Source organism: Genypterus blacodes, unplaced genomic scaffold (genome assembly GCF_046128005.1).
Source record: "Genypterus blacodes isolate CSIRO-AG114 ecotype Tasmania unplaced genomic scaffold, CSIRO-AGI_Gbla_v1 ptg000009l_1, whole genome shotgun sequence".
Taxonomy (NCBI): domain Eukaryota; kingdom Metazoa; phylum Chordata; class Actinopteri; order Ophidiiformes; family Ophidiidae; genus Genypterus; species Genypterus blacodes.
The window spans coordinates 751,645-778,430 of record NW_027466823.1 but is presented as its reverse complement, the minus strand read 5'-3'; the positions used below and the strand labels follow the sequence as shown (position 1 = coordinate 778,430).

At 44.7% G+C, this 26,786-nt stretch overlaps 1 protein-coding gene across 2 annotated transcripts; it reads right to left on the bottom strand.

Annotated features, from left to right (window-relative positions):
• Positions 1–770: 770 nt before the first annotated feature.
• shroom2a (shroom family member 2a) lies at positions 771–26,530 on the bottom strand. 2 transcript variants are annotated; one of them, XM_076158372.1, is made up of 11 exons: positions 26,248–26,530; positions 24,385–24,595; positions 17,660–17,808; positions 10,918–11,040; positions 7,877–10,421; positions 7,404–7,483; positions 4,766–5,392; positions 3,629–4,186; positions 2,803–2,977; positions 2,424–2,696; positions 771–2,345 (listed from the first exon to the last, which is right to left on the bottom strand). In XM_076158372.1, the coding sequence occupies exons 2-11, from the start codon at positions 24,589–24,591 to the stop codon at positions 2,073–2,075; spliced, it is 5,010 nt and encodes a 1,669-aa protein (XP_076014487.1). In that variant the 5' UTR covers positions 24,592–24,595; positions 26,248–26,530; the 3' UTR covers positions 771–2,072. The 2 variants fall into 2 exon arrangements, with proteins under 2 accessions (XP_076014487.1, XP_076014495.1); XM_076158380.1 differs by having other exon boundaries at positions 2,424–2,693.
• Between the last annotated feature and the right edge of the window lie 256 nt (positions 26,531–26,786).

The window sequence follows — 26,786 nt, the reverse complement described above, 5'->3', positions numbered from 1 at the left end:
TAGCTCATTTGTCCAACACAGTGAAATCTATGGTGGTGCAGAGAGGAAGGAGGCAGAGCATGGAGTGTACAGGTGTGACATAAAGTCTGGACAAGACATCTCTAAGACCTGTCCTTATGGAATGTAGAAGCTGAAATCCTCTACATAGATGTGAGAAGCAGACGGGATGATATTCCTCATCTATAAGCACATCTAAGTACAGAACACCTACAGACTATGAGGTCGTTCCTCTGCTCTTTATCAAGTATTACTGACTAGAGTTCTGCTGCGCTGCACCTCTGCCCTGCATTCTGACCCAACATGTTCCAGAAAGTGCCACATCTTTAAGTGTTGACAAATTCAAACCTAATATTCAAATACTGAGCAGACGTTGAGAACAGAAGTAACATCGTGAGAGAGTAAGTGTGTGTACAGCACAGTCGGCTGCCGTTAATGATTGTCCATTTAAAGTCTCACATGGTTCGACGTATAAAACAAGTTTTACTCACCAGCTGTCTGTTTTCTTTCTTTAAAGTCAGATTTGTTGTTCTGAGCATAAACCTGAACCTCTGGTCTTCATCACAGTCTAACAGCTGGACTCACATTCCACATTTAGCTTCAGGTCGGTGACGGGAAGCCTTCAAGACCTGCTTAGGTCTGCTTGGTCTTCCTTGACATGTCAAAGTCTCCCTGGTGTCCTCAGTATCAGCAGAGTGCAGGGTGGGGAGGGTTAATGAATGACCAGCAGAGGAAGAGCTGATCACTCCAATCAATCATCAAACACCACAGCCTGGTTTCAGCTCAGACTCTTTATTTGATATAAAGAAGTACAGCTGAAGTGTTGAGAGTAAGGCTGCAGCAGTGCAGGAAGTGTGTGTGTGTGTGTGTGTGTGTGTGTGTGTGTGTGTGTGTGTGAAATGGTTAACATACTCAGAGTGGAGAGTAAACATTGTTTTCACTTTGGGAACCTGATTTTACTCCAACATTCTGAAATCAAACGTGTGATCGACAAAAGGTCAAGCGTGAATGAAATGTTTCCATCAATCAACCAGAATCATGAAGAACAAAACAAACAAGAAGACGAGTAACACAAGGATCTGTGCAATACTGTGGGTCCACAGCTCAGTGTGGAGGGAGAGGAGAGGGGAGCTCAGCTGTGTGTGTGTGTGTGTGTGTGTGTGTGTGTGTGTGTGTGTGTGTGTGTGTGTGTGTGTGTGTGTGTGTGTATGCATACATCTGCACTGTAACAACACACAGAGGAGCAATAAGACTCTACACAACATACAGAAACACTTCAATCACATCATCTGTGGCGTTCTCTGGAACATACAGACGTACGGGTCGCTCCGGCCGGCTGTTTGCTGTGGATGTGACGTCACATGTCTGGATGTGAAGTGAGTCTTCTGTTTGGTGAAGCAGAACGCTGAGCAGGGACATCTGTGTGTGTGTGTGTGTGTGTGTGTGTGTGTTCACTCAGAGACTCAAGTCCTGGAGTTAATATCTGTGTTAATGAAACATCCGGCCAGATTACAGGGATTATGTGGAAACTATTTAAGAAGGTAAATTCTAAACGTGTTGCCATGTGGACACAAACCTCGATCAGTCGTCCCTCTGCTCACATCAGGTAGCATCGGCTGCTCAAATCAGGTCAAGATAAAATACTGTCCCCTCTTGTTCAGTTTCAAAAGGCTACAATAAATTACTATAAACAAAACAATACAAATAAAAACAACATAATAATGGCATGGAATAACTATTTAAAGACTTTAGGTAGAGTGGTTGATGCCAGGAAGAGCAGCAACTTTCACAAAGGAGTAACGTATGGCGTCTGAGCGGACGGTCCAGGTGAAGATGAAGAGAAGAAGAAGATGTGATAAGCTGAGGCTGGACCACAGAACCATCTGTGTGTGAGAAAGAAATCGGACGCTACAGAACAAACGCAAACCTCCTCATTGTTCCCAAGTCTGCCTCTCCAGATTCTCATCTCTGCTTCTCTCTGGTGGACAAAGAGCGAAACTGCAGCACCTCGCAGGACAGGCGTGGTGATTGAGGATCAGAGAGTCTGGGCCAAGCAGCCGTCACGGTGGGAGTCTTTACAAACACAGCCTCTGCTCGATGGGCAGGCTGTCAGTCAGACACTTCAGCTGCTCCTCGCCCAGCTTGACTTTGTCCTCCAGTTTGCGCTGCTCGATGATGAGGGCAGATTTCATTTTGACAAAGTGCTCATAGTCTGCCAGGCTGTCCTCTGGAAGGTGACTGGCTAGGATGTCATAGACCACACGCTCCCGACGGTCCAGGTTCTCCTTCAGTTCCTTTGCATCCTCATGCTGTCGGATCAGCGTTTTCCTTTTCTCAATCAAGGTACGCTACAAGAAGAACACACGCATTAGAGAAGGGAACAAAGTAAACGTTCCTGTCCGCTCTCCATCCTTGAGTGGACTCACCCTCTCCTCAGGAGTGGCCTCCTCCTCCAGGCTGTTGAGGGCGTTCTCCACCCGGGCCAGGCGGCCTGACAGGGACAGCAGCAGGCTCACCACCTTGTCCAGGTCCCCGACAAACATCCGGAACTTATCCAGCTCATTGGGCTTACAGACCTGCTGAACTCTGACCTCTACTTCATCTCCCAGAGCGTTGTTGTCCAGGATGTCCTCCTGAAGGCTCTCTCGGGCGTCCCGCAACACCTGAAGCTTCCTGCTCAGGCTGTCAATCAGCTCCTGCTGCGGGCGGCCAAACAGAGAGTAAAGCAACAGAGTCATGAATACAAACATGTTCTAAAGGAGCAGGAGCAGGAGAACCACACACGGCTGGATCAGGTGTCTGTACCTTCTTGTCGGCCAGCTCATGGTCCAGTTCTTCCTCAGAGTCTTCCTCCTGCTGCTCCTGCTGCTCCTGCATGTCCTTCATCTTGATCAGAAGCTCCGCCTTGGGAGCAGATGTGCTGTAATATGCTGAACTGGTCACCATGGTGACAGCAGCTGCCACACTGTCAGCCTTTTCTCTGAGATACAAAAAACAAATCTATATTATTCACAAGTCCATCCTCATCAGAAGGATCAGATCAATGGCTCAACATACAGATGTTTATAAGGCAGCGTGTGTGTCCTGATGTGATCACAGCCCAGGAGAGTGTGAGAGAGTGTGAGAGAGTGTGAGAGTGTGAGAGAGTGTGAGGCCACCCTGTTCTGCTTGTTTTAAAGCAGGATTACACAAAAGTAATAAAGTGATGTGGACTAACACGGTGTGTGTGTGTGTGTGTGGCCCAGGGAAGAACCTGTTAGACTGGGATCCAGGAGTGATAAGTATCACTTTGTAACATTGACACACACGGTGGATTAGATTATTTTGTCAAGAGCCCGACCTGACAGAACCAAAACAGGTTCTCTGACACATTAATAAGAGCTGCTGTAGAGAAACACATCGGGCTGAAACATGAAACTCCTTCAGTCCAGGCTTGAGCTCTGATGAGAGCTTGTATTCAATGTTTCTTGTTTGTATTCTGTGGCTGAATGAACATGCAGGGTTAAGGTAAACAGGTAAACAGGTAAACAGGTAAACAGGTAAACACACGTGATTCTGCTGTAACAACATTAGATGGTGACAGAGACACAGACTCAAGCTAAAGGAGCTACAGGAGAAGATGGAGGCTCACCTTTCCTCAGTGGACCTGGAGACGTTCTGCTTGGTGGGGACCTTCTTGCGCTGGTGGGCCCCTTCCAGAACCTGCTCCCCCTGAGGGAAGATGCCCTCCATCAGGTCCATGGTGGTCTTCATCTTGCTCTGGTCCAAGATGTCAGCCAGTGACTTGTCCTTGCCCATGATGTCTCTGGCCAACTTCTCCCTCTTCTGGTCTTCCTCAGAGAGTCCCTCAGAGCTCACAGCCTCTTTGCTGCCTGGCTCATCTGCCTGCGGCGCCTGCTGGCTGCTGGAGTTGGTACGGTCTGTCTCTCTCTGGGGACTGGGGTCTGTCTGAGCCGTCTGCATGTAGTCAGGCTCCTTCTCCCCCCGTGTGAAGGCACAGAAGACAGAGTCCGGCCCTGCACTCCCCAGGCTGCTGAGCCTCGGAACAGCACAGCCCTCAGTCTCAGCAGGGGGGGCGTCGCTGTGCTGCAGGAACGGATGAATCTCTCCAAAGTCCCCCTCTGAGTGGACGATCCTGATGGGCACCTTCTTCACTGAGTGGTTCTGGGTTTCTATAACCTCCTCCGTCCTGAAATACCAGAGAGAACAACAAAGGGACACAGAGCTCATGAGTGTATCCAGTTTAGGATCCAGAAGTTTCCGTGTGTCTGTGTGTTCTTTCTAACGGGAGGTACAGAGCTGTTGTTACAGAGACTTCAGCACATATGTTCATCTAAAGCTTCATGGTGGCAACAGAGCCTTTTTCCATGCCAGCACGCAGGAACATCCAAGACATCTGGACTCCTGCCACTGCTTTGGTTTCTGTAATATCAGGACGCTTCAGTTGGACTACAGATGCTATCAATTAGTTTAGAGTGAAAAATATCAATAATCTGTTCTGCATTGAAGCCATTTGTCTGATTGAAGCCTGGAGAGTTAGAGAGGGGCAGAGAGAAACGCAGAAGATAACTTGACTTTAGGAGGTTGATTCTTCAGAAAGTGACTGAATAGTTCCTTTGTACACGCAGCAGAAAGACACAATGAGGAGAAACAAAGGCACAATCGCTCCACTTTGAGTCGGCGTGGGTGGCGACTCTACTCTGGCTACCATAATATGAGCTAGACTCAAACTGTGACGCTTTCTTTCTGCTGAGACAAAAAGGTTTACCTGTTAGCTTCTTCCTCCTGCAGACAGACTGGAGGCTTATCACTCAGTCTCTGTGGGGAGAACTGTGGTGACGGTGAGCGCTGTCCCTCCATCGCGGCCCACAGAGAAGGTCTGCCTGAGGAAGCCAGGGGAGAAGAGGCAGGCGGAGGGTTGGATGCCGGTGCTTGATGCACTGCCCCTTGTCCTTTGTCCACAAGTCCTCTGCCCTGCTCAGACTCCCTCTGAGGAGAATGGGTGGGGACAAGGGTGGAGTTCAGATCACTATAAGGAGAGCAGTGGGTGAAGACTTCACTCTGGGAACTGGTGAAGGATTCCTGGGAGTCAGTGAGTGAGGGAGGAGGAATCTCTGGACGTCTGGAGTTGTGCGTCTTGTGCAGGGGAGGCTTCTCCGGCGTGGAAGGCTTCCTCTTGGGTCCGGACGGCAGATCGGCGTGGCTGCGGTCCTCGGGGTGAGGGAGGGAAGAGTCTGTGAGACTTTGGGGGATAGATGCAGGTCTGTGGTTCACAGCTCTGTGTCTGCAGTCAGGGTTGGTTCCTGTCATTGGCAGAGGGGGCGGAGCCGAGTAATGTTTCAGCTCCACGGGCTTCTCTCTCACTTTACACTCAGCAGGCCCTCTGTCAGAGAACCTGAGAAGGAAAAGAATAGAAATCTTTTAATTACACAGGAGGCAGCAGGAGACTATCATCTGAAGCTCAATCAAATAATACAGTGAGGCACAGACACACACTCCTCAGCAGCCACTATGATTATGAGTGTGCCAACATGACAAGACACACACGTCTCTCTCTCTCTCTCTCTCTCTCTCTCTCTCTCTCTCTCTCTCTCTCTCTCTCTCTCTCTCTCTCTCTCTCTCTCTCTCTCTCTCTCTCTCTCTCTCTCTCTCTCTCTCTCTCTCTCTCTCTCTCTCTCTCTCTCTCTCTCTCTCTCTCTCTCTCTCTCTCTCTCTCTCTCTCTCTCTCTCTCTCTCTCTCTCTCTCTCTCTCTCTCTCTCTCTCTCTCTCTCTCTCTCTCTCTCTCTCTCTCTCTCTCTCTCTCTCTCTGCAGAGCTCCTCCCTGCTAAGTGTTCAGCTGGCAGCCTGAAGAAGCATATTTCACTTCCCACAAGTCTGCAACCAGGAATAAATAATCCTCCAGTCCAAGGGAAGCAAGACCGATCACTTTTTCCCTGCAGATTCCTCATTTACAGTTTTAACCCTTTGATGGTCAAGTAAGAAATGGATGAAGATCCCAGAGTGGGAGCGAGTTTGTGCAAAAAATCCTCCAATGGATTCTAACACGTCGTAGATTAGATTACTGCTCCTCATGTCACGTCCTGATGCAGGGATCAATCTGAGGTGAATGTTTACATACTGAATATGCAAACCAGTAACCGGCTCAACAACACTCTCAGCCGTACCAAGCACAGCTGCGTCACGGGTTAACATGTCGCTCCTATGCCATCTTCTCTGTAATCCTAAACCTGCTTCCCTATAGGATAGAGACTCTTCCCTTCCCTGTGTTGAGTCAGACATGTATACCAAACCCAAATGAAGGTAGAAACTCACCCTAAGTGAAGCGTTACCACTGTTAGCTCCATGAATAGTCAGAGATGAAGAGTGAGCTGTGTGCTGGCTGTGTGTGACAGAAGCCACCTGCTCACATGTCCTCATGTATCAATAACACCGTCTGGGTGGAGCCGGCCTCACTTAGATCATCTACCTCACTGTTCAATGACAATAACATCCTCTTCACCGCTGTTGTTATGCGAACGCCAGTGTCACATGGTGGGGCTCAGACAATAGACTGGCTCAACATGAGATATCCAACACTCTTCAATGGGTTTCACCTGTGGGAGTTTAGGAAACCCACCAGGACTCCTGAAGAACTGGTTACTAACATCTCACATCATTCTCCCCATACATAGGGTTAAAGATGCAGAGAGATAGAGCGATCCAGAGGAGCCGCAGAGGGCTGATGTCACTGTGACAACACCTGAAAATGTGACACATGAGGTCATCAGCTGTTACCCACAATGCTTTGATCCAGCCCACATAACCGTCACTAACACCTGTACCTGTAACATCAACCACATATAATATCAAGGGATTCTTCTACATTTAGACAGAAGCAGTGATCACAGATGTAAACGTCTCTAAAGCCTCGTCTGAGAGAAACTCTGGCTGGTCTGAAGGCTCGCCCACTCTGCTAAGACTTCACTCACAACAGAAAACAGAGCCAGAGAGAAGGCTTATGTTGTCCCAGCTGCACCAAAGCACTGCCACTGGTTTGCCCCGACACATCATAAAGAAATCACTGTTCTTCTGCAAACTCCCCACCCTCCTCCTGGGGACGGACGCCTCCACTGATAAAGCTCAGGAGGAAAACCCCAGTGAGACATCACAGTGAGTGGATCCACAATGGAGACACAAGAGACACTTCGTACTTTCTATTTGTAAGTATTAAACATTAAAGTTGACAAATGAACCACATTTCTCACTCTGTCTCTCTCTCTTCCTCTCTAGAGTCAATCCCAAATTCTTCTCCAGTTCTTTCCTAACACATAAATGCTATCACAACAGTATGAAGCAGATCATAAAGTAACCTGATTACCACACACACACTGGTGTTATGAAGTCTTATCAAATGAGAGATCCTCACCCTGTGGCAGCGTTGAGTTGTTCAGCTGGTTTGCTCTCTGTCTGGTAATATTCCTTCTTTCTCCCAGGACCTGGGATTGCCTGAAAGTATTGTAGAGCAAATGCATACTCAATTAGAGTAGAAGAAGAAAACAACAATTAATAAGAACAGAAGCCTCTCATGTCTGCAGCTTCCACGTTTTTGAACAAATAAAGCAGCACTTAGATCAGCAGGTTGATCCTGCACCTCCCCCTTTCTTAGGCTCAGGGTGTGTCATAATGAACAAACATAGATTAATGTTTGACTTGGCTCTTTCCTTTGTGCCTTCCTTCTCCATTTCATCAAATGTGCTTGTCCTAACAGGATGTTAAAGTCTCCTAAAGGGCTTGATACCATCGCAGCAACAAAGCCATCAGAACGAAGAAACAATGACTTTTCCAATAACATCTGCATCAGTCTTTCATTAAAGTCGTTATAATGACAGAGATGATTACCTGGCCAAAGATCTCAGCTGAGGGAGAGGAGCGAGATCTCTCATGGTAACAGACGGGTTTGCTTCTCTCCTCTGTTTGGGGGTCCAGGATGTTCTCAGCTGAGCGGTATTTCCCTGAAGCTTTGGTTTCAGGAGGTTTCTTCTGATCGTTCCATCTGGCCTCATACTCGGCAAAGGTGCCCAGTCTCTGGTCGGCAGAGTAAAGACCTCCTTGGTTCTCTTCACTGTATTCTGTAGGGGGAATGGCTTTGCTCCTTAACACTTTGATTGTATCCTCTGTTTCACTGGAGGAAGACAAACCCCTGACCTTGGTCTCTGTGGGGTTCTCAGTGTAACTCTGAAGAGGCTGGGGATTGGGGATTGCGGGTTTCCCAGTAACTTTGATCAGCCTCTGTTGGTCTAGTGAGGAGCTCATGATTTCATTGTTAGGGAGATCATCTTCAACCCCCACTTCATGGATCTTGTCTGGTTCAGAGAAAGATCTTACCTTCTTCTCTGCAGAGAAACGCTTCCTGCCTCCAATGCGAGTCACCTGTCCACTACCGTGTGCAGACTCTGAGACCGTGGGCAGAGGAGTGACATCTTTACGGCCCTGCATTGAGGACGGGTAGCTGGGTAAGGCCTCCGCCACAGGATGCTCCAGTAAAACCAGGTCCTTCCTCCTGAAGGATGTAGCCTTGAGCACCCTAGCCTGGGCTTCCTTCAGATTATCCTTATAGGTGTCAGTGAAGGAGCCATTGGCAGAGGTCGGGGTGGAGCTTTCTGTGGAGGACCATATGTTCTGATCCTCCTCAGTTTCCCCCTCAGCATTGGGAAGGGTGGTGGCACTCTTACTTTTCTGCAGCTTGGCTCTCCTCATCTGGATTTCATTTCTTAATGTGGTGGCAAAGCGGTCGGCGCGTCTCACCTGCTTGGCTTCAAGAGACTCCTGAGACCCATAAGGGTTTGTGGCTCTTGAACTGTCCTCCTGCCCTATGGGAGTTATGGACAGAGAGTGAAGCATGGGGGTCTCTGATGGCCTGATGTTGGTGCTTACCTGACTCTGATGTCTGATCTCTGATTCTCTTTGCTGCAGTGGCAGAGACCTACGTTGCTCAGGTACTTGAGTACTAGAGGGTTGATTCATGTAGCGAGCTTCTGCAGGTTGTGTTTTGGGTCTTCTCTGGTTTCCCCCCCTGTCCTCACAACTGAGTTTAGGTATTGAAGCCTCCAGTGCAGTCATTGGGGTTATTGTCTGTTTCAGTTGTGTGTTTTCATCCTGCTTGTTGAGTCCATTACTATCTTTACTGTGTGAGAGTTGTTGTTGTTGTTGTTGTTGGTAAGGCAGATGATACTTGACTTTAGTCACCATCTGGGAGCTCAGAGAGTTGGGCTCATTCCCGGTCTGGACCAGGTCTACCAGGCCTGTGACACTTTTCCTGTCCTCTGGCTTTGCTGCAAAGGCCTGGGGGGTGGGCTGTGTAGGCTGGCACGTTGTGACACAGTAGTAACGGGGCGGTGCACTACCATCAGGGTTCTGGTCCGGGGCTGTGGCTGCCTGGGGAATGCTTGTAGTCTTCCCCTGGGTCTCACCAAAGTGTTTTGCCGATCCGTTGGGTGGCAGCTCCTGCATGTTGGAGTAGTAGTCACCCATGTTCTGTGGCTTTGGTGCAGGTGCGGCCCAAGGCTGTGAATAAAAAGTGCTTTTGTCACTAGAGTGTCTTTGATGATAGGGCAGGTTCCCATGGGGGGGCTGGCCCAGACGGACATCCGTGCTGGACAGGGAGAACTGCTTGTTTGAGCTAAATTGGGTGGGATTGATTTTCTCAGGTGAAGAGTAAAAATGATCATCATGTTTTGGGGGGAGGTTGTGGCTGTGGCGACTTTCAGAGACGTGTTTAGCGTTCTCAGCCACCTCTACTCTTCTGTCTATTCCTTTATCACTGGGTTTACATGGGAGGCGTGAGTCTGGTCCTTCAGGGTAGCCTACAATGACCCCCCGCTCATGGACCTTGATTGCAGCAAAACTGTCACTGCGTGCTGGTGGCAGCGGGGGTGGGGGGGAGGGGGAAGTGGTCTTCTTCTTTTCAGGAACGTGCCAAACAGGTCCGTAGCTGGTTCTACTTGAAGTGGACTGGCGGGAACCAGCATGGTCCTCAGTCTGTGGGCTGTCCCGGCCAGTACTCCCTCCTGGCATCTGGAAGTACCCAAGCCTCTCATCCTGTTTGGCGCCTTCGATGAGACATTGGCTATTTCTGCTGTGCTTTCCTCCCGCATCCCACTGACTAACTTTGTAGTGCATGTTCTCTGTCGAGGCGGCGTTGCTTTTTGAAAGCGTATAATCGGGCGTGCCAGAGCTGGTGGAAAAAGAACTGTAGGCCGAGTCTCGTTTGCCTCCTCCTAGGTGCTCCATACTGTTGTTGGACTTAGCCGGTGAGAGTTGACCAGCAGGGTACGGGTGTGAACCCTGTTCTAAACTATCCATGCTGCCCAGAGAACTGAACTGGTCGGACACTCTGCGCAGGTTTGTCTGCTCCCAGCCGGCGGAGAGATCAGTGGAAGATGAGCTGGAGTTTAAAACAAAGAAGAGTGAGAAAAGATGTACAACAGGCTCTGGATATCTGTTAAAGTTATAAATAATGAGTTCTAAACAGTACAAGTACAAAACCCATGACCTTTTATGGCTATCACATTTAGACCTCATTTATTATTGTTTATTTGAACACAATACCAGCTATTAGGCTAAATATGGAGACACAACAACCGTAACAAATATAGGTTATAGCTTAGTGCCCAGGCCTTTGTTTATCATGGGGTCATACCTGTTCATTAAAACAATTAACCTTCATACAGACAGCAATTCAGAGACAATGAAGGAATGCATTCTCCTTGTAATCTCTTCTCATAATGTATAGCTCACATAACGGACATAAAAACATTTTCTAAATAAAGTGTTCATCTTTCATAATAACTCAAAGTCCCAGTGAGAACAGATTCATGCATAATCACTCCATCTTAACTATAGAGCCTGATCCATAACATTCATTTCCAGATCCCTGTTACCTTGCATCATATCTGGTGTGCCAGACTTGTGTGGGAGGAGACTGTATTTTGGCCGGTTCTGATTGGTTTTCGTTGAACTTGGTGGCGTGCCAGGAGTGAGGCCTGCTTATGGGTTCATTTCGTCTGTAGAGAGGGCAGAACACAGTGTGGATTAGAGACCAAACCCTTATGGAAAACCCTATATGCTTCCACATATAAATCTGTGCAACTTGAAGTTACAGCCACAGCTAGAGCTGCAACTGCAAGCTATAAAATCATTGCAATACTGCATTTAGGTTTTACATTTACTCCACCATTTACAAATGGAACCCGCTCTGAAGGATCACTTTCTCTGCTGAAGCACCAATGTTGTACAATTGTCAGTTATGGATGAACAAACCCTTTAATGAGGTTCTTTCTGAGATGCATGTTAGCAAATGATTCAAACTCTAATGACATGGACGCTCAGACCAGAGAGGCATGCCGAGTGAGGGCAGGTAATCAACCACTGGATGGGGAGAGTTTCAATGAAAGGAATGAAGATGACGATAGTGGAAGAATCCTAAATATGATTATGGCCACAGGTCAGATACGGAGAGAGGGGAGGAGGGGAAAATGGAATTGGTAGTACTGCTAACTATGAAGCCGTGCAACCATACCTCATGGAACTTCGCAAAATCTTCGTAAGAAAGCTCCTTGCCACCTGCACGTCATTCTCTGATGGCATTTTGTGAGCTACAATATCCACCATTTTCATATTCCTAGGCAGCAGGGGGAGGAACACACAGACTAAGAACTCACCGACTCACAAGGGATGATAAGAGACACAGAGAGTACACAACACTACAGAATATTGATGAAGGTTCATACACACTTTCCAAACCCAGTGTTAACAGCTCAACTTTTCCACAGGCCAGCAGGGCCCTGACATTACACAGCTGAATAGATCATGATTCATTCAACAGTAACTCTGCTAGCGTGTAGACAGTGAATGGCTGCAGATGCACAGTGTCTTTGCCCCCTCTGCTGGCCAAACCAGGGTACTACAGTTCTCACTTCACATAATATTCTTACATTGATGGAAGCTGAGAAGTAAGACAAATATATATGCTTAACTTCACTAAAGAATGGTGATTACTGAAATAAAACAATGAAGTGTGCTAATCTCACTCTGAGCTCCATGTTTAAGCAGGACATACATGTAGTTGAAGTGAGCTGGTTGTGCTCAGACTTTGCCATATGGTGCCAAGGGGAACACAAGCCCACCGTGGGGCAGGGGGCTTAGGGAACTGAGGATCTCTCACAAAATCAGATCAGCCACCTCACCCCTCAGGCCAAGCTGTCGTCTGACTACCAGTGTCAAGGCCTTTCTGGCCTTGACAAGGTTTTTAAAGTATTACCATTTAGTAATAACATTAATGGTGCTGAGGCAAAACTTTTAGACATGAGGAAAGTGGGAACAAGGCCTTAATTCACTGCATTGCTTTATGTTGATGTTATTATAGATCTATTATCCCAGTCCTGTGTGTTTAAAGCTGGGTTCATACAGTCGGGTAAGCTTTAACCCTTTATCTCCCGACATGCATGCCTCCTCCAAAGGATAAACTGAGACCAATCATTTGCCAAAAATTCTAAAATCTTTTTAAACCAACCCAAGAAGCAATTGTGAGACTTGTTGGTCTTAGAATGCTTTGGTTTCATTCTTCTTGGAATCTGGGCCGGCTTACAATGCCACGAGGTCAGGAGGTCCTGCCCCCTCAGTCACCTTGTCTAAAGGCCTTCAATGATCTGATGACAAGAGCTCCAAACAGCTTCCTTCAGTTCAAGGCTTTTTAATTTAAACATAATAATAACAACAACATAAGCAATTCTACTAACACCTTAATCCAATGATTGAATGCAGAGTAGAATCTAAATTTGAAGACAGAAATGGGGTTAAAAGCAATAATGTAGAACAATTCTACAAAATTGAAATTGGATTGAAGTGAAGGCCTTTTTAGAGGACAAAGAGAAGCCAACATGAAGCTCAGTCTTCCTTGTCTCCTCAGAGTCTGTGTTTCTGGGGCACTAGCAGCTAGCCACACATGGCGCCTGCTATTGGTATGCAAATGAGCTTGGTTTTATTAGGCCTATCGTCAGGGCTACAGCTGGACAAGCACAGATATGCTAGGAAAGTGAATCAGTTGGATGGGGGCTGGGGGAGGAAATGTGCTTTAGGAGGGATCTGTTAAGAACCCCAGCTCTCTTTAAACAAATCCTATAGAATAACAAAAGGAAAAAGTTGAACTTGTTGAATATCTTGACAAAATAAAGGCCCGTCAATAAATCATCTTTTTGGTCCAATTTCCATAGATACTTTTTGGTTTTAATGGGGAGCCGTTATCCTCAAAGATGAATTTACTTTTGATCATGAGATTATAAAATGTAAAATCTTACTGATCATGGTTTAACCTAAATGATGCGTGGCCTCATACTGAAGACTAAACAATAGAGACAATAACAGAGTATTAAGGTCACAAAACTCAACACAGAATGCCGCAATATGTTAACAATCCCCAAAGCAAAGAAAACAAGTCAAAGAGCAGAAAGGGAAGTCACTGACTAAACTTTAAAATAGGGAAGGGACAGAAAAATAAAAGCAGAGCAACTCACCAAACATCTAGGTGAAGGAGTTCAACATTGACACAAAGAAAAAAAACCTGTTATCCACAATTCCACCCCAAATCAGAGAGGAGTTGATTGTGCACAGAGTGATATCAGTTGGACTGGTGTGTTCCTCAGGCACCACATTCCAAAGACACTTCAAAGACGGGCCACAACAAAAAGACATGCAGACTGCTGAGGTCCAGGCAGCATCACACAACTCTATCACCGACCCATTACATCCAGAACACACACCAACTTCAGGTAATCGTCAGCGCAGAGTCACCATATAGTCTCATTAAACCTGTTACTTCTCCCGGGCAGACTCAGTTTCAGCCAAGGGGAGATTTCCCTGAGGATTACTGTGGGGTTTTCCCCTGAAAAGGGATGGAAGTGTGTGTGGAGAAGGAGGAGGGCTATTGTCACAGCCAGTCCCCTTGGAGTATTTCTGTACCTTGTGTCGTCTCATTGGCTCTCAGGACTAATATGCTAATGACAGGGTGAAATGCCGGACTCTCTTCCCATCTCCCCTGTTGTGTGGTAGGCATACATTTCTCCCATTGCTATGGCAACAGGTTGATCTCTCGGGCGCAAGGGCACACCGTTTCCTGAAAACGTCTCGTTGTGACCGCGGCACTGCGTTTTGTGTTTTTGTGTATTGAAGTTAAAGGCTTTTTTTTTCTCTGGATTTCTTTGTTGAACAAGAGTCAGTATTTATATATATTTACACAAATGGCTTTAACATTACTGGAGCACCAGCATACTCACACAGTCATGGGGAGAACAACAGATTGGCACCAAGATTCAGTTATTACTACTAATAAGGGAGAAAAAATCATCCTTTCTTTCTCTTAAAGAATGAAATGAAATACTTTCAGAAATGAAAATATAGCTGAGGATGAATTAGAACCTAGGAGGGTATTTCCCTTAGGAAAGGATGAAAACAGCATTAAATCAAGTGTAGCATTACTGCGTAGGAACATGCTGAGGTTGGAAGAACCCAGCCTACAATTGCAGGTGAGCTGTTTGCATCCGCTGGTCCCTTGGAGGCTCACAAAGGCCTTCTTCAGCAGAGCCTACAATCAAGGCAGTCATGTTGTTCAGGTGAGAGAGGTGAAGCGTGAGCACCGAGTAATGACCAGCACATTCCTGGGCTGAATAGCATTCCAGCTGTCAGGACACTGGCCGCCTACACTGACCCACAGCCCTGACACACCTGGATATCTTTGCCTCAAGTTGAAGGTCTGGGCAGTATCATCATGACAATGTCCTTGGCATCATGCCTAAACACTATACATTTCGCCAGACCATATGATATTAGGAGAATCAGTGGCTAACAAAACAACAAACTGTTAACACTTACAGCAAGCTGTAGTCTGCATTGTCCTGAGAAAGGTTTCTGTCTCTAAGTCAGGGACATTATCTAATATGACAACATTTATCACGGTATGTCAACATGAGGGAATACAGATTAGAGTTCTAACAAAAATAACCATTTCGAAATCTATTGTAGTCAGCCTGGGGAGTTAGATCACTAATGTGCTCCAGACTCACAAACACGTCATCCAACATCCGTACAACTTGTCTGCGTCCAACATAGGGTTAAAGTATTTGCATTTAATTTGACTCCATTGTCTAAAAGTATTCTCCTGTTAAAAAAAGTGAAGTCTACATCATCTTGGCAGAGGGGCTCAGGTAAGACTCGTCTGAACATCACGCATCAACTCAACATCAGAGACACACACTTACAAGAATTCAGTGAACTGCATGTCAGGTCATAGAACACGCACATACTGTCTTTATAAAAACAAAGACAAGTACATTTGAGACACAGCAGAGTAACCCCCCTCTGAACACCGGGCACACAGGTGGACCCATGAGCTTCTCCAGGTCTAACCCAACGTCTACACGGGTCTAGTTGATCTCAAACAGCCACATTCTTGTATCGTCATATTGGAATACACCTCACACAAAAAGGTACCCATGGTTTCTTCCAATGCAAACATATTAGCCTGTGATAAGTGACTGTAGTACTTCTGCTCCAATGCCAGAAGGGGGAAACCAAATGCCACAAACAGTTTCATATTGTTAGGTTGAATGATTCTCTTGGCAGTTGGCTGAATGTGGCGTCACCGCCTCAAGGGAGGGGAAGGCAGACTGCAGGAGTTTAATGCTGAATAAAATCCTATCTGACCTAACTTATAAGAGGTCGACAAATTAACGTGAACCCAACAACACACACCTAACAACTCCTGAGCTTGCTGTAGCTGAAGAACACTGTTAAGATGTCAACATGAGACATCTAACAGAGTTGTAGGGATTACATGAGTTCATCTGTGTGGTGGTCGGCTCCTGGCAGGTCCACTCTATACTCTTTAACTTTCCTTTCGTAGATTTACTTTACTTTGCATATGATAGCTTTCCAAATACAGTGATGTATGCAAACCCTAACAATACCAAGCGTGTAGAAGATGTGTTGATGTGGATCAGTGATAGGATTTGACAAGAAGCTTTACTTAGTGTTGGGAAGTTAAACCCATTTTGCATTGGATGTGTTTAGGTGAAGCTCAAACTCTGCTTTGTTCTTGAAGAATGAATGCGACGCATGTGTAAAACCTCAGAGGTTTCCTCATTGGAATCAACAAAGCTGAGCACAGAGGCAGAGCACACAGAAGTTCTGTTGAGACATGTGCAAAGAAAACAAACAGCAGGAGATGCTTTCCCACAGATAACCACACCTGCCTGCTCCTGACCTGTGACAAGTCTTCACCTTACAGTCACTCCCCTCACAAAGTGACGTTACACCAATAATTTCACGTTAGTCACCGCATGCAAAATACATGACAGCTCCTCCCTTCTGCTGTCTGTAAAGAGACCACACCTGTAGACGTGAGCAGCTTCTGACAGCTTCCTGATCCTAATCCAACATGAACTGGATCCACCAGCATCTACATGCACGTGCACAGATTCTTGCTCTAATCTAAACACAAGGGCTCCATATTCAGCATTCAGCTATTTACCTCTGGATAAATAAAGTTGGATCTTATTTGGACACAGACAGTGATGTGAAATGCAATCTCCAAAACTAGTTTTCTACACACAGACATTCAGCCAGTCTTACACTTGAGCACCAGTAGTTTAGCTTTGAGGTTCTCTCATTACGCAGCATTACCAAGCTGCTATCTAAATCAGACAGACTTATTTCTGTGGCTATGGAAATGACCAGTGGAGTATCTCAAATAGCTTCTCCAGTCTCCACTCAAGTAGTAATAAATAACAGTATCCAGATCCTTTCATTTAGTTTTCTGCTGTGGGGCAACACGATCATCCCTATTCTCAAAGTAGAGAATACTTTATGCTCTCACAGCCTTATTGTAAAAACTGAAAAGGTCCATTTGAGTTTATTGTAGACAAACTAATCCCTTATTGTTCTCAAATCCTTAAATAGACCTGTCTGTCCAGAACAAAACACAAAGTGTGACAATCACAACCACATCCTTGTGACAGATAAATGGCAGGAGGACTTCCTTGTACGATAGGATTTGTTTAGGGATTACGTTATGATATGATACAATACAAGAAGAATTCCACACGGAAAAGAGAGACAAAGAGAGCAGTGTGTCACACACACACACACACACAGGGCCATTTGTAACACTGCCTTAAGACACAGTTGACAAATCATTAATCACTTAAATAAGATAGCAACACTTATAGAGTTACAATACAATAGAGTTAATAAGTCAAAAGCTCACTTTGGGTTACTGTTCACCAACTATGACACATTAAAGAATGAGTTGGTAAAGGACAGAAGTATGAAGGAGTTCTGCCAGAGGGCGTCATATCTGTGACAAATACGTTTGCATCACAGACTTCCTTTCATCCTTCTTCTCACACCTACGTCAATGATGTCACCCTGAAACTCTGTTCCTGTTTTTGATTTGATATGGGAAACTGTGTCACAAACCGTGAGCTCCTATTGATTGCAAGTGAGTATAATGTGGCAAAACAGGCCCATCCAGGTAGCAAGGCCAGCGCCGTGACAGAGCATGTAGGCTAGTCACACACAAACAGGATCCTCCATCTCAGCCAGGCAGAGGCAGAGGGAGAGGTTACCTACCTTTTCACCACCACACTGAGGGTCTTATGGGAGCCTTTCACCAGGCAGATGGCCTCCTGTCTGTAGCCACTCAGGGGAATCTCATTGATGTTGACAAGCTCGTCTCCCACCTGGAGACTCACAGCTGCTGCCTTGCTGCCCTCCTCAACCTGGAACACATAAACAACAGGTGGAAAACTTAGAATTCGATATAATATTATACAAGGAGATTCAACCTAACCTGTTTTGTGAACTGAAAGTGAGACGCTGGTAGGAAAGCACCCAGTAAAATAGAATCTCTCTCTGGAATCTAAATCAACCAAAAATAATACCAAACTGAGCCTCTGAATCAAACCTGAGCCGACATGAAGAAGATAAGACTCAGTAACTAAACTAAAGATGTCCCATGTTAGCTGACTAACTAGCCACAGTTAGCTCTCACACACACACACAGCAGAGATTTTGGCATAGATTCTTTTGGAAAATCTGGTTTGATATCAACGTTCTTGGCTCTCCGACAACACGGCCTCCGCTTTAATTCCACAATTCAGCTTCTCAGGCTGAATTGTTTTTTTAGGTCAAGAAACATCAGCCCTTTCTGTCTGAATTAATAATAACAAAGCATGATGTGTCCATGAGCTGCTCTAAGGATACACTATGTCTCACTGTGTTTGCCAGCTTCTGCTCACTGTAATGAGCTGAATAGCACCAATGCACCGCTCACATGTAGAGACGGTACCAAAGACTGCTACTTCTCTCTATTGAATCTGGGCTCAATAGCCAGTATTATACCAGCAACTCAACTGAAGGAGTCCAAACCCAGAGAATAAGATTGAATAATGAGTGACTGTGTTTGAGTTTCAAGTTATTCTCAAAAACTGTAAAAGAACAACAAACACTAAGTCAATTAGTCAAAGGTTTGGTTCATACTGTGGTTGCTAGTTATTAAAATATGAATGAAACACACAAACATGTAATGTGGATAGAGGAATGATGAGGGACATATGAGACAACCAACAGGAAGTAGTTTTTACAGGACAGCAGTGACGATGCAAGAAACAATGCAGTGTGGAGTTCAGCTAACAGCGGGTAGGTCTAAGACCCAACATGAAGCTCAGAGGCTATAAAAAGTTCAAAAAGCTGCAGTCCAGGTCCGAGGCATGGTGTAATAACAAACTGTATTATGTTTCTATGCGAGAACAGACACCTGGAACAACACAGCTCTCACACTGGACCTGGATCAGTCACTGCACATAGGGTCGCTGTGAAGTCAGAGAGAACGCCCCACCAACATGGTAACACTACTGGTGTTAAAGTGACCACCGCTCCTTACAGTCAGGGTCACTGAAGCCTCACATTTACCAAAGGAAAGGTCAAGGTCGATCCTACACAAACCCAGAAAGTCAGACTTAAGAGGTGCAAGACGGTGGAAAACAAAACAAGAACGTGCTTGGCAGTTGGCACATTAACACACAAAGCCGAGTTCTGCAGTTGATTATCAGGTCTCCATTCTGATTCAACCTGTGAGAGGGGGGGGGGGGGGGGGGGGGGGTTGTATGACTCAACTCTAAAGGAATGTGTACATATACAGACCATTACGTCTTATATGGCCTTTATCCTCAGCAGAGAACACCAGAGCCCAGATAACACTAATCATAGCCACTTTTCATTATTCTGTAATAAGGATTATGAGGCTGGGTTAGAGTTAGAGAGCTTGAGAGGTTTTATTGGTCGCTGGCTTGGTTCCTGCTGTGGTCCTGATATGGTTGTGTGTTCTGAAGAGAAAGGGTTTGGTTTGAAGGGTTTAAAATAGAAGCCAAACACTCTGGATTTGGTAACATAACAGAACAGTGTTGTCGAGGCTACACAGTTACACACACTTATGACCTACAACGGCTGCAGCAACGCAAAGATACACACATCCTTTTCAATACATGTACACTGAACTTGACAATGTGATCAGAGCTTCTAACAGCTGAAAGAGTTAAGTAAGGTTTCACATGCAAGAAGTACAATAACATGTTTGGTTTCAAAGATGATATCATATTTATATCAGAATGTGTATTTCACTAAACTGAGAAAGCTTTTTTTCCCCTTTTGCTTTTTTGGCTTTGGCAAGGCAGAATCCCTAATTGCAGATTGAGGCTTCATGGCGGCTTAATGAGAGTGGACACAGAAGAGTGGAGATGTAATTAGAGCAAGAGGCTTCTAGATGTTCACCAAGTTGTATTATACAAGATTCTCCTCCATTGGGCATAATGTTGGTGGAAATGCTTTAAAGAAGGTTATTACCACAGTGCCACGGGAAAGGAGGAGGAAACAAGACAGAACAAAAGAAGGAAAAATGGAGAGAAGAAGACGATGAATAGCAGCAACAATAACAATAACAGTCACAGGGTAGCAGTCCCATAAAGAATCAACCATCATTCAATATAAACTCAAATGGCAAGCGTAAGCGAGACAAAGCGAGGCCTTAACCCTCTCTACACCGTTTTATCCAAATACTGGCAATTGTTCCCTCAAAATGTCTTCAAAATCCCAAACCTTTCAGTGAGACAGTGCAGTAATTGAAAACAGTCTGCTTGAGAGAAACAACAGGACATTGTAAATAATATTGCCAGCCTGAGGAACACAAAGGCGATGTTAAGACAACATAAAGGAAGGAGAGTCACTAAACGTTTTCTCTGGAATGGCCACTCTTAGCTCACGAGCAATTCCATGCCCTTTGTTTACGATCTTCCTCCAGGCTGTAATCACTCAAGCTCCAGCTATCCTGGATGCCCGAGTATCCTCCAAAATAGCCTCCTGTCTCTCTGTGGGACACGAGAGGAAGGATGTGGCGGCGATGCGGGTTAGGAATGTGTCTTTTCTGCTGACAGATGTCCCTGTGCAGTGTGCTGACAGGGCACTGAACCCAGACATCAGAAGATACTCGGGTCAATTTTACAGGTCAGCAGGGTCAATACAAGTAGGGCAAACAAATGTGACCTCTGGATAACTTTGGTTTTGCTGTTTCAAGATACATTTTGAGCATCTTTACCCTTCCTTTAGCAAAGCGCTGGCTCTAAATCAGCTGTGATCTACGAGACTGGCTGCTGATGTGAGTCTTTTATAGGTACCACTGCAGTTTAAGTGCCATTCCCAAAGGGTTTCATTAATGAACTGAGATCATTATTGGCACAAAGACAGCAAAGGTGTGGGGGAAAAGGTCGTTTTCATAAAGCAACACTAGTGCAAGGGGTTTGGGAACACTGGAGAACATTCACAGTTGCATGTTATGGGATTCCAGAGAGTTTCCATCAAACAACAAACGCTGAAACATTCCTCCTTCCCATTATCCAAACACCCTGTCCCCATCCGTCTACCCGTATTGTAATTACTACCTTGAAAACGCTGACTTCTACATGTGAGGAAAATCATCAATCTTTTTACTCCCAGGAGTCAACACTCCTCGTTCTGCTCTCAGATGAATCATCTTCATTCCAGAGATTGTGCAATCGTGAGATAATCAAATCTAGCAAACCTCAACCACAAACCTGTTATAAAAAGGAATCAATAATTGGTAAAAACCTGTTTACCTGCAGGTGAGTTAGCAGAGCATGGAGGCACAGGAACTATTTGCTCAGATTTTTGTTTTTAACATTTTGTACTGGTTCTTAAAAGGCAAACCTTTGTTTTTGTATCACATAAAGTTTGATGGTGGTGAAGGAAACGTGTCTGAGGCCCATGAGGTGCATGTATGAGGCACAGGCCCAGCTGGGTCGGGTAAAACAGGATTACTTAACTTTATTGAGGCTGAGGACTTTAACTCTGTGAAGACCTTGAGCAAAACCTGAGTTATGATAGGAATGCTAAGAATTTTAATTAGATCCAGGATACTTTCCTCTAAAACGGGCATCTACAGTATTTGATTCTTGAGTTACCAATTTGAGAAGATCTACGAACAAGAGAACATAGATAGAGCGTCTCATGTCTGTTGAAGCATTTGTATGTCTGCCCTAACACTGTGAGGTCCTCAGGCTGCTATGCAAAACCCAAATATTCCCACACTGGGCCGTGTCTTCGCCGCTCTCAGACCCAAATGAAAGTACAAAAGAAAAAGGAAACTGAGAATTCATCTGAAGGCACTGCTGCATGGAGGTTTCTACTGCGATTACTAGAAAGATGTTGAGTCCGTCACGTGTGGTTAGTGGAACATGACTAACACACAGATAGTGGAGAAACACAGGCAATGACCTACATTACTGAACAAACAAGAAAACTAGAAAACAGCTCTTCAATTTCATGAAAAACACTGCAATACAGCCTTATCTTTGTAAATCATTCAAAAGTTAGTTAGGCTCCATAAAAATCATCAGAAACTCATGAACGCACACATATTGGTGCAAGGACAACTATCATACATCATCTAATGAAATCAATAGTGCATCAGGTAGTGCACAGGTCTCCATGCGTGTGCGTGTGCGTGTGCCTGTGGTGTGTCTGCAAAATCATGACTTCAGTCCAAGACGCTTTCATCAGGCGGACAATAAAGGCTGAGGAGAAAAGGACTTTAGAAAATGTCCTTATTTAGTAAGTGTCAAGCAGGCCTGTAGGCAATTTCAATCGCCTAAATTGTACATGCTGGCTCGCCCTCTCTCTCTCTCTCTCTCTTGTTCTCCAAACATGAGGTTTTCTTTCATTTTTATCCAAACACCACCAAACATCTAACTCAACAGTAAAAGAATGGCTCTAGAAGAAACACAAACTCTGACTTCATTTGTCTCCAACATTCACTTTTAACTCAAGTTTAGAGTTTTTCTTTTATTTATACTTTCCAGTCCCGTTGGCTTGGGGCTATCACCAATAATTCAATATATTTAAAGAATGAGGCAAAGCTCCAACATTCCTCTCGTGCTCCTGGCACTGCAAGCTGTCCTTCAAACACAGTGTTAACCCAGTCCAGTACAAAAGCTAATAAAAGGGAACACACAGCACATAAACCCAGTACAACAACACATTTCTGCTCTGCTTAACCAACAGGGTTCAGATAATCCAGAATAAATGTTGTTTGTGCCACTTCAGGACAAAACTAAGCATTACTTGAAGGGGTCGGACTGTTCTAGTGATGATTAAGTCCATGAAAGTAAAAGACATCTGGAAAGGTTCTGAAGAATTAATATCTCACCGACAGATGCAGGCAGGTCCGCTTTTGTTGGAGCGACGATGTAGAATTCAGTTACAGAAGATTAACAATAAACTCCTTGTCAATATCAAACCAAACATGCGGTCCAGCTGGGCAAGAGTTCACCGCACGCAACTCAGCAGTGTGACCTTGCCATTTAATCTAACATCTTAAAGACTTAGAATGTCCGGAATTCTACTCATTTGGATCACATGCTTGTAAAGCTACGTTAATAGGGTGACGCTGGTCACAACTGTATTACTCTAAGCACATATGGTACCTGGCTTACTGAGTTTCACCCATGTTAGACGTGGACTTTGGATCCGTTTAGGTCAATAGAGGAATAACAGAAAAGCCAAGCAGGGGCAGCGCTCCCGACAAACAGGTGCTGCTACTTTACCACTGCAAATTGACTACCAAGGTCTTTTCTAGTCAATCATTACACAGCCGACAGAAGAGTGAAGTAAAGGAGTGTGATTTTAGATCTGATTTGGTTGTGTTTAGATTAGGTGCTCTCTCTCATGCCCATTATACCAGCACTCAGTGACAGAAACCTAATCCAATCTAATCTAATGCAAGCCTACCTTTGTGAAACTTTAAATATTCAGGTTTTGTTGTCACAGTGTCAGAGAGTTGTTGGTTTAAATCTGTGGTTATGTTTGAGACAGGAGTTGACAATTTGGTTGTATCCTATGTTGTATGAATTGATTTAATTTAAAGATGTTTCTGTCTGCTGAAGGCATTAGGGTTACTCTAAATATAATAAGGTGCAATACAATCACTGACTACAGCCTACAATGCCACCGTATCATTTAATAAACTTCTCTCTCACAGTATCAAGAGCTTCACAAAGGTTATTACACACCTTTGTATTGGATTGCACTTAAAATGAAACAGTGAACAATCCATATTGTAGCTTCAAGCTGAAATATGTGCACATTTCTATGATGCCTTGTTGCAAGTAACTGTTTCATTGTTGGGGATAAATTGAGCAGCAACATGTTTGTGATGCAAGCAAGCGTGACTCAAGTATCAAGACAGTCAGCACCTGGTGTTCACTCACATGAACTCTAATTTGATCTGACTAACTGCTGCTCACAGATAGAAAACAGGGTAGAGAATATTTACAGTCCCTTTGTTGGCCATCATCACCTCTAAAGTTAAGTATAAACAGCTTTCACACACACTTTCCTTCAGCAGTCTGACCCGTTCCCATGCGACTCTACACTGGCGGAGGTAACAGTGGGTGGAACAAATGAATATTGATATCAGTCACTGAGGGTCACTCTCAACCAGCGGCCTAAAGACGATGCGAGGTGAGATAAGGGGAGAAACGTGGTTTATGCCGGGCATCAAGATTCATGGGTTGGAACGTTTGGCTCCAACAGATCTGGTTGCTGATATTACTGGTGGCCAAACTAACCGCTAAGTCATATCACTGCTGCCTTGCTTGTTTTGGTAAAGCAGTAGGTTTCAAAGTCATTGTAGCATGGCAGGTGAGCTTAACTTCATACCACCACCAAGCAGCTTGCATTTACTGCCACAATTCTCAATCGTCTTTGAGGGCTCTTGGATTCTTTACCTTGGTTATCAGGAGAGGTTCACGATGTTCCAGTCCCCCTTTGAGTGTGAATCCCCATGGTGCGCCTCCTGAAAGATAAGCATTCACCAGCTTCCAGCCGTCGGCATCTCTGGACCTCTGATCCAGATCTGCAGACTTCTGCATCACATGCCAAACGGTTACTTCTTCTGTGTACTGAGGATCATTTCTACATCTGCCTGGGTCCATGGCCCTGTGGAAGAGAAGATCAGATGTGAGGTTAAACATGACATCCAGCTCCTGATCAGATAACAACCACATGTTCTTAAGCCAGCACTAGGAGCATCTTTCTACCCTGGCCTGGGAATCCATCTGCCACGGTCTAAACAATGAGCAGAAACCAGCGGCTCAGTTTCACAATGTAACGGTTTATCTTAGGACATCTTCATCCTGGAGGGCACTTTTACAGTTTTACAGATGACTTTCACAGCTCAGCACGGCCCAGCCTCATTTATAACTCCTGAGCTTTTAAGCCTTTCTGAACCTGAACATGACCTGACATCCTCATACAGAGAGCAAAACTGACTCATCTACCCAGACTCCAAAAGAAAGATGGCTGACATTTGCTGTTGGAGCCCCGACACAAAGTTTACACTAAGTATCACTTTTACTGAATGATTTATGAGTCAATATTTATTTATTATTAATATTATTATTAATAAATTCATAATTAATTTCAAATGATTCATTAGATCAGATTAATGTATTTATCTCAGGTTTATGTTTGAGTTGGACATGTATATTACTAATAATCTGTTTCTAATGATTTTCTATGTGGAGTGCTAGCTGCTAAACCATTACTGCAGTTACTGGAGGAAATGGCAACAAGATTAGATTCTGACCTAATTCACTTTATTAACAGTACACTCTTATGCCAAATAAAAACAGGATCATCATATTGTTTAAAGTTAAGCCCCCGTTTAATCACAGCAACCAAAGGTGCAACATTTAATCCCGGCCAACAGAGTAAGTATAGAAACTCAACAAACAGCTTGGAGGGACGTTTTCTGGGGTTTGGAACACTGAGCCATAGATCACAATCAGGAAATGTATGTATCACTACGAATACCACAGCATTGGTACACTATTGAGGCTTATTCAGAGTTAGGGCTTCTTTTTAATCACATTTCATCAAAAAGCCAATTTGTAGGATCATCGGTTAGTACGAATTCTTCCTTCTTTGCTCCAGAATTAATAATTTTCTGTGCATTTCAAAGAACTCATCACATATTGCATTTCAAAAGCTATTTCATATAAATACTCCACATGTTCAGGATTTCGCTTGGTTCCTGTGGTCTAAGGCGTTTGTATACTATTGATGTGTGTGTGAATTATAGTAAGTAATTAAGACTTTATGATTTAAACACATAACTGAATCCTGAACAATAATGGAAACTGAACGGACCGCTGAAATAACACACGTGACATCTTACCGTGAAAGGAACTTAAACTGAAAAACGGATGTGAATATTAAATCTGGACATCTCGGCATGTTTTGTTGTTATTAAAGCAAATTTCCCCGAGTCCAGGGTATCAAATCAGTCGCCGTTCTATTACTTTGAGCAAACACCTGTTGTCACACTACAAACAGGGTGATTTTAAACTAAAAGCCCTTGTGCGATAGAGAATTCAACATGAAAACTATTTCGAGCAGCACAATGGAAACCATCTTCGCTTAAAAATACAAATAAGCAAAACCAGGCTTAGTGCCGGACCCGCTTGCTTACTCAGACCAGTCTTCGCACGAAACAAGCACTTTATCGCGAAACCGACAACTTAACTCTGCGAGATCCGTGGTTTTAATCGCAATAAAGAATAAAACAAACAGCCTTTGTGAGAGCTTACCTGAGATATTAAACTTCTGGATGAACCTGTGAACGCTGGAGCTTCGTCGGAGCGGCACGCAGATATCTTCCAGGTTCACGTCACACATACTTCATTTTCTTCCCTTTTTTCCCAAAGAATCCCTTTTGTAATTAGTACCGAGTTCCCGGTGTCGGTTTAGTGAAACAAGCAGAGAGTTTGGTGAGCAGGTAGACGCAGCAGTTCACTCCGGATCCTTCTCCATGATACAGACACGACAACGACACACGGACACACACCGGAGAGTTTAGACGAGCTAAGCTAACCTAGCATCCATGAAAACGCAAACCAGGATAACAAGTGGAGCAAAATGTAGCGCAAGCGTGCCATCTGCTGTTAGATAGGAAACTAAGTTTTCCCATCACTAAAATAAATACTTATATACTGAATATGCACGGTAAAACTCACATTTGTATTGTTTTGGTGATAGTAGACATAATTCCGATAGAAGTTTTTCGCTTTTAACTTGCTATGGCTAAATTCAAAATTTCGACCTGAACGCGAGCGTTTCCATAACAACT

Excerpts from the sequence above, each read along its gene's own strand:
- shroom2a (XM_076158372.1), bottom strand. The coding sequence starts at position 24,591 with ATGGACCCAGGCAGATGTAGAAATGATCCTCAGTACACAGAAGAAGTA. Across the intron at positions 5,393-7,403 it reads CAACTCAACGCTGCCACAGG|GTTCTCTGACAGAGGGCCTG; the intron begins GTGAGGATCTCT and ends TTTCCTTCTCAG. Across the intron at positions 2,978-3,628 it reads TCCAGGTCCACTGAGGAAAG|AGAAAAGGCTGACAGTGTGG; the intron begins GTGAGCCTCCAT and ends TTTGTATCTCAG.